Raw genomic sequence first — 12,043 nt, forward strand, 5'->3', positions numbered from 1 at the left:
TGAACATTCCACGTAAGTTACCAACAACCACAATTTCAATATCTGATAGCAGAATGTTAAATTATTAGTTTAGCAACTAAAGTTTGTTATTATTGGCTGGAAAATGAGCACTCCCACAGACACGTAGTTTTCATTCTCTGCCCTTAGCCATTTAAAAGAAACAACTCATCTAGCATTTTTCTAAGCAAAATTACTAACCAGTTAAGAATTTCATCTCAAAAAAGTCTTTAATATAACAAGAAAAGGGACCATATTAATTAAAAGAAAGGAAGGGATAAAATAGAAACCTGGGGAAAATATTTACAATATTATTTCTAAGCCAGGCCAATAATCAGGTTTATTAGCATTCAAACCAAACTAGATTTTTGAAAACTAAAATAGCCCCCATAAAATGTGCGTAATGACTTCTGCTAGATTCAACATTAAAGAGAACATTTATTTTTCAGTTTTTGAATATAATGATTCAAAGGAAAACTGAAATGGACCGTGACTTTATCAGATTTATGTTTAACTGCTTTAGCAACAATTACAGTATAGAGTTTTCATCCTTCTAGAGTGAAGAACAATTGCCCATTTGGTGTTTTAAGTATCGCACTTAAACCTAAGTGCAAAGTAAATAATTACTGAAGGAAATAAGAAAAGCATGAAGAAATGAGGCCTCAATAGGGACCCAAGATCTTCCTTGCTGGGGTCTTCAAAAAACTGAAAAGATTTTACGTATAGCTGCTTTTCCCTAAACGATTTATTTAGGTTCAATTTAATAAGATGGAAAGGAACTAACATTTAGTGAAGTAGCAAATGTTCTTTATCTCACATAATACTTATAGCAAACTTATGAGGCAGATATTTTATTCATTTTACACATGAAAAAAACTGAAGTGCTTCTAGATTAAGCAATTTGTTTAGTCTTAGAACCAGTAAGTGGCAAAACCACAATTCAAACCCTTCAACAAGTATTTACTGAGCCCCCACTAATGATCAGACACAGTGCTAGGCCCTGTGGATTCCTGGCCTCTGTCCTCAGAGTTCAGCCTATCTGAGGAGGCAGCCAGGAATACGCGATGTGATAAGCACCACGGTGGAGATCGGTACAGAGTGCTATAGAAGAGGGGTCCCCAATACTCCCCTCAATTACCCTCTCTATATGAAGGAACCAAAGCCATACTTCCAAAGCAGAGCTCTCCAAACCCATGTGCTCAGCTGCCTTCTGGGACTCTCCACTTGGCTATCCCATAAACCTCCAACCCACAAATCCTCCCAACCTCCCAACCACACCCCTCCTCCTGTGTTTCCCAGTTCATTAATTGTCCTCCATCTTTCTCTCCACCCCTTCACATGCAGTCCCTCATGTGGTCACCATTCTACCTTCTAATATCACTCATTCCTCTTTCTTCTCCATCCTATGGCCACTGCTTTAGTTGAAGCCTTTGCCATCTCTGCACTAGATTTCTTTAATAATTGGGAAAATGATCTCCCAGTGACCAAACCAACTCAACTCACTTCTCGTTTGTTTTCTATCACCAGTGTCACTCTTTAATTGAAGTGTTTCAATCTCTCTCCAACAACTTCAGGATAGACTCCAAACTTCTTAGCCTGACAGATGAGATGATGAGGTCCTAAGACTTTTCTAGAATCATCTCTTGACACTATTTTCAACAACAAAATATTTACTGGGCATCTGCTATGTGCCAGCCCTGAGCTAGGTGTTGGGGATAAAATGACAAACAAAACATATTTTGTATTGACAGCACCATTTGTATAAAATGATAAAACATATCTTGTATTGTACTCAAGAAGTTTAGGTTCTGTTCAAAAGAAAAAGAGGAAAAATAAACAAAATCATTGCAAGCTCTAAGTCCTATTAGAAGAACATAGCTGCAAAATTTCTTTTAAAAATTAACTAATAAAATCCAACAATATATAAAGAGGTAATACATCATTACCAAGTGGCTTTTATCCCAGAAGTAAAAGGTTGGCTTAACATTAGAACATTAATAAATGCAATATACCATATAACAAAGTAAAAAAAATAAAATTAAAAAACATACTATTATCTCAGTAGATGCAGAAACATCATTTGATAAAATCCAGTATCTCTTCTTTATTTATTTTTTTAAAATAGCACTAAGAATAGAAGGAAATGCCCTCAGCCTGACAAAAAGCACTCACGAAAAACCTACAGCTAACATCATACTTAATGATGAAAGACTGAATGCTTTTCACCTAAGATCAGGAACAAAATAAGAATGTTTATTAGCCCTACATCTATTCACCTTTCTTAAAGATCCAACCAGTGGACGTCCGTTCCAGCCAGTACAATAAGGCAAGAAAAAGAAATAAAAGAAATAAAAGGCATCCAGATTAGTAAAGACAAGAAAAAGCTTTATTTTTATACAACATAATTGTCCATGTAGAAAATTCAATGGAATCTAAAAAAAGCTACTAAAACTACTAAGTTGATATAGAAAGTTGCAAAATATACTATCAACATACAAAACCAATTATATTTCTATATATTAGCATAAACAACTGAGAATTGAAATTAAAAATACCATTTACAATAGTATCCAAATATGAAATACTTAAGGATAAATCTGTAAAAAGATGTACAAGAACTGCGTACTGAAAACTACAAAACATTTCTGAGAGAAGTTAAAGATATCCTAAACAAATGGAGAGACATAACCTGTTCATGAGTTGGAAGACCCGAAATGACTTATAGATATAATGCAATTCCAATCAAAATCTCAGCAAGCTTTTCTGGTATACATTGATGAGCTGATTCTAAAATTCATGGAAATTCAAAAGACCTGGAATAGCCAAAACAACTTTGAAAAAGAACAAAGTTGCAAGGCTATCACAACTTTATTTAATCTACAGTAATCAGGACAGTGTAGTATTAGTGTCAAGAAGGAGAAATAGACCAAAGGAACACAGTAGAATCTAAAAATAGACCAACAAACATATGGACAACTGATTTTTGACAAAGGTATAAAGGCAATGAAATGAAAAAATAAAATAAAAAAAATAAAAAAAATAAAGGCAATGAAATGCAGAATGTACAATGTTTTTAACAAATGGTGCTGGGATCAAGTGGACATCCACATGCCAAAACAAACAAACAAATAAACAAACGAACAAAACCCTTCAATCCATACCTCATACCAGATACAAAAAGGAACTAAAACTGGATCATAGACCTAACTGTAAAAAATAAGATGATAAAACTTCTAAAAGAAAACACAGGAGAAAAATCTTTGTGACTTTAGGGTTAGGCAAAGATTTCTTAGATATGACACCAAAACCATGATCCACAAAAGGACAAATTTATAAGGCTATAAAAATTCAAAAATTAAAAATTTCTGCTCTTTGAAAGACACTATTAGACAAATGAGAGAAGACACAGACTGGGGAAAAAATATTTGCAAAGCATGTATCTAATAAAGGATTTGTATCTAGAATACACAACAGAAATTGGATACATAAGGATAATCATTCAATGGCTGCGAGTTCAACATATTCTGGAGCTGTTTCAGGAATGATCAACTACACTTCGGCCTAGGTTTTACTGCCCCTGCTCTCCCCTCCCCTCCCCTTTTCCTCCTTATCACTCGACAACAGAAAATGGGTGAGACAATAAGGATGTCTTAATTAAAATGACACAATTATGTGGCTCACAAAGATAACAAAGTACCAATGTCTTCAACCACTACGCTAAGTGGTATGTCATAGAATTTTAAACTTGCAAAGAGAGCCTTTATTTTTCAGATTAGAAATCTCAGGCACAAAACGAAGTTAAATGACTTTCCCAGGCCACATAGCCAGAACTTGGTGACTTAAAAAAAAAAAAAAAAATTCACTTACTGCCCAATTCTAAACAAACAAACGAACACAGATTCAGGCTAGAATATCATTCACCAGTAGCCTACCAGGAGAGGTCACAGATCTACTAACTCACTTCCAATCCACTACAGATTCTACAACACTGTCTTCTGACCAGCCCACTTCATTTTCTGCTTTCCTGAGTATTCTTAGGAACATAGCTGGTATGAGGTTGAAAGAACTAAGACAGTAATTCTCAATCTTCATTGCATAATAAAACTACCTGTGGAGCTTTAAAAAGAAACCTGGACCCTACATCCAGAGCTGAACTAATTGGCTTGAAGTAGGTCAATATTCTCAAACAAACTGCATCAGAATCCCCTAGCAGGGGCCAGCCCGTGACTCACATGGGAGAGTGCGGTGCTGATAACACCAAAGCCACAGGTTCGGATCCCATATAGGGATGACTGGTTCGCTCACTTCAGAGAACATGGTGCTGACAACACCAAGTCAAGGGTTAAGATCCCCTTACTGGTCACCTTTTAAAAAAAGAATCCCTGGCAGGCTTATTAAACCATACTGTTGCGTGCCTCCCCCTTGCCCCCTGCCCCGTGAGATTCTGGTTTTTGGATCTGGAATGATATACAATAATTTGCATTTTCTACTAAATCCCTTGGTGACACTGATGCTGCTGGTCTGTGGACCACATTTTGAGAACCACGGGGGCAGGGATCAGGTAATTTTTAAAGTTCTTCAAGATAGTAATGTTCAGCCAGTTGAAAAATCACTGGCCTAAAAAAGTCATTCTCAATCTTTTCTGGAATCACCTGGGGAATTAAAAATCAACTGATGCCTGAGTCCCTACCCTAGAGATTCTTTTTTAGTTGATCTGGGGTGCAGCCAGGGCCTTGAGATTTTTAAAAGCAAGATATTATTTGAAAAAATCATACCCCAGATTCTAATGTCCAGCCAGGACAGAATCACTGAAAATTTTCTGCCTTTTCAGTTCTTATTACTATCTACCTAAAATTTTCCCAAGACAGTTGGATACTTTTACCACTACAACATATTAAAAATTCCTTTCTAACTTGCTGTCTGTGAACAATGGTTTCTTTCCCCTTTGATGTTTTCATAACAGCTAATGCTCATTGAATGCTTAGGACACAGGCCTGGTGGTGAGTGCTTTACCTCTTTAGCAGTTTATTTTTGGTTGTTTTGTTTCTGCTTACTAGTTATGCTTTAAATAATCTTTCCTCAACAGCAGACACTGTATTTTCCAGAATCATCATCTTCTAACTTGTGGTTAATATATACCACAATTTATTGTTTCTACTGGTTAGAAACTCAAGACGGGGAAAGACGAGGAGGGGGACAGGAAGAGGGAAAGGGACAAGAGGGAGCATGAGAGGGAGGAATAATCTTATTTTTTAAAAAAATTCTTCTGATCTGCTTAAATACATTATACCCAGTACTTGAGTCCCTGTGAATCTTGGCTAGGGTTTTCCAGAAATGGACAAAGATTCAGTAATTCCCAAAGGAAAATTACAAGAATATCTATGACTCCACCCTAAGGCAGCTGATTTTCCTCTTGCTTTTGATTAATGTATCTCTTCCATTTCCAACAACAAAAAAAGCCACTGATTCTTCCCCCAAGAGTAACTTCCTTTGGAACAAATCAAAATACCATTAAGAACAACGAGACGAGTTCTTTCACGTAAAAGGTTTTTAGTTAAGGAGATTTTAAAAGTATGTACAGTATTCAATTATTTTGGTAAATGCTTCCTTTCAGAGCCCATGTCTCATTCTCCACAAGATGGCACTGCTGGATACTGCTTGACAACCCTCCCCGTGCAGAGTGGTGTTTGCAGAATTGAGGTTCAGAATGTATTTATTCTACAGCCTTAATTCCTGAAATGCCATTTGTTGCAAGCTTCATGAGATCTGAGAGCCATCAAGAGTGTATCTTTAACTTTTAGACCTGTGGTTCGGCAAGATGTTTAATAAGTGGTACTTAATAAGTGTTTACTAGATGAATGTGTGCACATACACGTGTCTACTTTACATAGGTCAGTGTTGGGGGGCTGAGGCTGAGGCACCTCTACGAGGGAAGGAAGCAGGTGCACTGGCACCGTCTTGCTTTGTGATTGAAGAGTGTTCAACACTCCATTCTTCTTTTCCCTACCGTCTTATTCGTTTGAGAACACAATTCACCCTAATGAGGCCTGATGGCCCATCTCCTCACCCAATCATCTTCCTCCTTAAAATGGGCAAAGCAGTTACTCTGATCCTACCATAGAACACAAAATTAGTTATAACAAAAACATGACTGTGGGAGGTGTCATTTAATAAAAGGTAGTTCGTGCAAATTCTATAGTATATATTGCCAGAAAAAGAAATTCCTGGGCAGTTTTTCAAGTCTGATAAGCCTATCGTAGGAAAGGACCTTGTTGGGAAAAGTGGTGGATGAGAGCACTCAACAATGAGGTCAGAGGTCACATTCAACCTGGGTTGAAGCCATGACCTCCCGCAGGTCTCTACCTCTCTGTGCTTCAGTTTCCTCACCCTCAAATGAGGAGGGGGTATCGGGTGATCTCCAGGGACCCTTCCAGCTCTGACACAGGCTGCCTCTCTGTATTCTTCACATTATGGCTCATACAATCATTGTGTAAATGCTTAAGGGCCAAGCAGAGAATTCTACACATTTGCTTTGAAGGGAAAGAAAGGATTGATTTCAAACAATTGTAAAATGGCAGGGTTTTTTGTTTTGTTTGTTTTGTTATTGAATAGAAATACCCCCTTGTATTAGCTGCTGCTTCTGTTTTCATATAGAATCTATCAGGCTAGGGCTCAGACCCTTCAAACCCATTGTACAGACTGGGTCACAGATCTCTCATATACAGGCTGGGTCACAGACCCCACACAGGTCACGAGCTAGGTAATTGGAAAAAGATCCTGGGAGCCACTGGCAGAGTTAATAGATTCATTCCAATGTGAGCTCAGTCCTCAGCTTCCTCAGCAGCAGCAGCTTACAGCAGCCTCCAGGAGCAGCAGCGGTGGCCTCCTGGAGTATCCCAGGGGCCCTGGCAGCAAAAGCTTGCAGTAACAGCTCACAGCAACATCCTCTAGCAGCAGTAGCGGCCCCCTCGTGGTCTCCCTGTGGCCCCCTGTGTTGCTCCAGGGGTGGGGGTGGGGGGCACTGTGGATCAGAGCCACTCATCCTTTATACTTAAGTCCGATAACCCAGGAACACCTGGGTGTGAGTCAGACAACCCAGGAACACCTGGGTGCACGTGCACAGTTATCATTTACATCAAATGCTCGACAAGATTCCAAACCGCTGAGGGATCCTGACCATTTACCTTCACTTTCCCTACAGCATAAATTTTCCCAAGCAATATAAATTTGCAGTATATTATTCTTTAAAATGTTGTAAGAAGTCAGTTCAGATAACATTTTGGTTTTTAGGCACATGACCTGAATTATCAAGTTACAAACTTAATAAGTTTTTCAGGAACCTGTTTGAAATTGCTATTAAACCACAATAAAGTTGTTGTGAAACCACCAAACAGGATCTGTGTAACAAAGTTGATCCAATCTATTCACCTGTCTTGGAAATTAGCAAGCATCACCATGATTAGGTTGATACCAACTAACTACCTGAATCAACATAATTGAAAAAGATTGGCTCAGTCAGGGCCCAATCCTTGGGCTACACGGACCTTGATCCAATAAATTCACTAGGAATTAACTTTGTGACACCTGAATGAGAACTGTCAATTCAGAAATTATATAAACATACTGTAAATCAAAATTAGCATCTATTAAACTACTAATTTCCTTCTGAGCTGAGCTTTGGTTATTCGGTTATGCAATTTTTTTTTTTTTTTTTTTTGACCTGTAAGGGGATTGCAACCCTTGGCACGGTGGTGTCCGCACCATGCTCAGCCAGTAAGCGCACTGGCCATCCCCATATAGGATACAAACCCGCGGCCTCGGCGCTACCAGTGCCGCACTCTCCCGAGTGAGCCACAGGGCTGGCCCTCCAGTTATGCAATTTAAAAGAACTAATAAATATACAATCCACACCTGCTAATAATCACAAAGAGTTTTAAAAATCCAATTTCAACATGAGAGATCATTTATCTATTCCTTATCCCCAAACAATAATATCCAAACACCAAAGCAAAAGAATCAGTTATCTATCAGTGACCAACAGAACTTTAATGCTTTCAAGAATCAGGCCATTTTTATCCTCATTTTAAATGGCTAAACTAAGACTTCTGTTATCAGAAGGAGCAATCTGTTGCTAGGGTCTGCATGAATTCCAAGCACCTGATTTCTCTGCTCTGGAGGGAGATGGTACCTCATAAAAATAAAAGCCATGGGAAAAATGTACAGAAAGCTATTCCCTTTAAAACCCTTTAGAACGTTCTTTCTCCTAAAACCTAATACTGTAAATATACATGTTTTATGCTAATATTTTAGCTCAGAATTTGGGAGCTGATACAGGGGCATTAAAAAAGTTTCTTTAGCCTTATTTACATACATGTGTTCACATATTTCCACAGGATTGGAAAACAGCCTTCAGTTTATAAGCACCTAGGGCAGGACAGTTTATTTTTGGAATTCTAACAAGTACCCTAAACAGCAGCAGCTTCTGTTCCTATCCTTCAATACTACCACTAAGTACAACTCTATTAACTTCTTTTATAATACATTTTAGACACTGCTCAGTGGGATAACCTCATTTATATTTGCAGGTCTTATGTTGATAAGCTAGGCTGTAATAAATTGGTTTATGATATACTTTTCCACAATAATTATGCTTGTCTCAAACCGTAGGTGCATCAGAATCCCCCGCAGGGCTTGTTAAAATACAGATTGGTTGGCCTGACTCCCAGAGAGTCTGATTTAGTAGGCCTGGAGTGGGACCTGAGAATTTGCGTTTCTAACAAGCTCCCAGGTAATGCTGATGCTTTGAGTCTGAGGACCACACTTTGAGAACCACTGAAGTAGGGTTTCCTTTGCAGTTTTAATATCAGTTCTGTCTCTTTGGGCCCATATTAGCTTCTCAGTAAATATCCATTTTATGCTGAACATGTGAAATGTGTGATTTGTTTATATTCAGATGTTGCCATTACATACAAAGAAACATTAAGCATCTGGATAGATTAAGCATTAAGCAGATGGATAGATCTGCTGAGGGAGGCTGCTTCATGCTGTGAGCATCCAGGAAGAGTCAATGATGCAGTATGTTTGATTAGCTAATGTGCAACTTCACAAGTCACCAAGAGTTAATGTAACTTATATGACATGGTGCAATTCCTACAAGAATGTTTCCTGAAATCTGACTCATAATCTTTTTATCTTTACTAATTTTCATCTTAGATTCTGATTTAGCCCTTAATGATGCTGGATTTTGCTATCTTAAGTCTACAAACACACTCCAGTAGGTTGAACTGATCAAATTCTGACAAAGATTAATATTAAGAAATTGAGCAATGCTTAGTATCTGTGTTCAACTCATTTCTCCTATAATCAAACTTGGTTAAATTGTAAAGCATAGCTCTGTCACAAAACAGCATCATAAAGATTTACTTCAAGCATACTTTGGAATGTAAACATACCTTATTTAACTTAACAAAATATTCCAGTCCAGCTTCCAAGGGATTTGTGTCACAGTTCATCTAAAAGGGAAACACACATTTTAAATCTCAGATGAATGCAAATCATTTCAGTAACATCACTTCCATATCCACACATAATTTTTTGGAGAGAGACACTTTTTGATTTTTGGATCCAGATTCTGAAAAAGGCAAATTATGGACTGGTCTCCAAAACAATTTATTATCCAAAATTCAAATGTAGCTTTTCAGCAAATATTGTCATTCAAATTAGCAAATATAGAAACTAAAATTAAGTTTGTTTCCATAGCTTTTATTTTAATGAACATCTGAAGTATAGTACATGATGTTTCACACATTTATGTAATAATTAGGTTTTAAAAAGTTATTAAGTAATTTACTAATCTCAAAATCAGCCAAGAATTAGGGTAAGGAGAGGGAAAAACAGATGGCAAGAAAATGACTTCCATAGAATTCAGGAAAGAAAAAGGAAAAAAATAAAGGTTGGATCTCAATCTTTTCAAATACATTGAAAGTTGAGTCATTACAATATACATCAAGTCAAAGCAAAATCTAGTATTTGGTAATAGGCCTGAAGTTAATGGTTTTTGCTTCTTTGTTTTATTGTTTTCTTTTGCTGTAAGAGAACTAGCCTAATCCCCCTAAAAAGTAGTCAAACTTTTAAAGACAACAAAGCATTTACATATACCAAATGAATAATATAAACTTGTTTTACATAACATTAAATTTGGTCTCATATTTCTTAATCAACTTGAGCTCCTGTAAAATTATTTTTTATCTGCTCAAAATTTCACGATTTCTTCAGGGGGAAAAAATAAATAAAAACAAAGCAGAGAAGATTGATTGCTGTAACAACACTAGAGGGCGCTCTGGCACTGCTGAGAAATCAGAGACACCCGAGATGGAGAAAAGCAGGGAGAGGGGCCGCGAGAAGCTGAGGGCAGAGGATGGAGAAATGTCTGACTCCCAGAGGACTGCTTCTGCTGCTTCATTCCTTGCAGAGTGTGGAGAAGACTGTCCTCTGTTTCTCTGAAGCTAGCCTCACCTAACGCCCCACTTGTGGATAGAGAATCCCCAAATAGAGCACCTCGCATGCAGGACTCGCTCCAGGCCCTCCCTGTCCCCCGTGGTGGTCGGGTCGGCTGCCTCACCACCTCAAAGCCCACGTGCTTCTGCCTGGAGTCTAAATGCCCAAGGGTCCCTGCCTGGGCTTTCAAACACACTTTGCCCTCCAATTAAGTTCATTTTATTATGTGCTTGGCATTTTATAGACTGTCTCTAATATCTATGATAATTCTGTAGGACAAATAGTCCATTATATAGAAAAGCAAACAGAGGCTCTGGAGGGTTAGGCCACATAGCTGTATGTGGTGGAGGATAAATTCAAACCTGAGTCCCCACTCTGAGTCCATCTTTACCACTGTCCTTTATCTCACTTCTCAGGCCTAAAATCTCAATGTCTTCCAAGGAAACAAAGAGATGATCTGAAAAAGTTAATGGGTCCAGAGATAGCCTACCATACTGGAGATAAAATAGAGGCACAGAGTTTGAACCACAGTTTGGCCACTTACTGTGTAATCTGGACCAAATTGTTCGCTGAATCTTAGCATGATTGTGTGTAAAATAAGGGTAATGACAATAATACCTTCTTGAAGAGCTGAGAAGGTAAATGAAATCATGCATATGAAAATGTTATGTAAACAGTAAAGCACTATACAAATAGAAACTCTTAGCTACCGTTATTAACAGTGGAGGCGGGCTAGATTGACACATCTTGGACCATTGCCTCTGCCCCTCAGAGAGAAGGAGTGTTAACTTACCAAAAGGTGCAAGATAAGAAAATGAGGATGGGCGACATGACAGAGAAGGGGAGAATTTGAAAGGTGGTCTCAAATCCCGTGGGGTAGACCAGCGGCTCCCCACAGTCACAGACAGATGTCTAGGGCTCCCTGCCAAGCAGGAGGAATTAAGGCAGAGAAAACATATGTCAGAAGTCCACTGAACTTTCAACTGGGCAGTTGGAGAGAAAAACCTCTTCCCCTAATTAAATAAAGGTATCTAATATTGTGTAATTTCTCTTACAGCCAGAGCCAACGTTGATGCAGTTATAACTAGCCCTATACAAAAATCAGATACATAAAATTGCAATGAAGATGCTGGCAATTCAAACCTCTGACCCCCAGGCTCTGAAAGCTTTCTCCAGTCTTAAGGAATTCATGGCATATGTTCCAAAATTGTCAATTCCCTCCTCCTGGCCTGCATTCATGATAACGTCATAAAGTGCTGCAGAATCTTCTCGTCTGTGGTACAGCTCCCAACCCAGCTCACCTGAAATAAACCCACAGGTGCCACACCAGAGTAAGAACAATGATCACTAGGTCTAACATGCATTAGCTAAAACACATAAAAGGAGAAATTCCACTTAAGCAACATGGACATTGTCAGATTTTAAAAGACCACTTTGCAGAAAGTTGCAACAAGACCCCACTACAAAGGGACCTGCCATATCACAGAGGCATTCATGTCCAATCCTGCCTCCCACACGGAGGGCAGTATGTAGAAAGACTGCAATGCAG

The 12,043-nt window shown here is 38.4% G+C and overlaps 1 protein-coding gene across 1 annotated transcript in view; it reads right to left on the reverse strand.

The window, feature by feature from the left end:
• Window positions 1-12,043, reverse strand: part of DMGDH (dimethylglycine dehydrogenase) — a 67,385-nt gene that overhangs the window by 17,945 nt on the left and 37,397 nt on the right. Inside the window, exons 13-14 of the mRNA XM_063087605.1 lie at window positions 11,638-11,795; window positions 9,450-9,509 (exon numbers count right to left, since the gene is read on the reverse strand). Of these exons, the coding sequence (XP_062943675.1) occupies window positions 9,450-9,509; window positions 11,638-11,795 (218 nt within the window). The remainder of the gene's footprint in view (window positions 1-9,449; window positions 9,510-11,637; window positions 11,796-12,043) is intronic.

This window comes from Cynocephalus volans, chromosome 2, assembly GCF_027409185.1.
Source record: "Cynocephalus volans isolate mCynVol1 chromosome 2, mCynVol1.pri, whole genome shotgun sequence".
Lineage (NCBI taxonomy): Eukaryota > Metazoa > Chordata > Mammalia > Dermoptera > Cynocephalidae > Cynocephalus > Cynocephalus volans.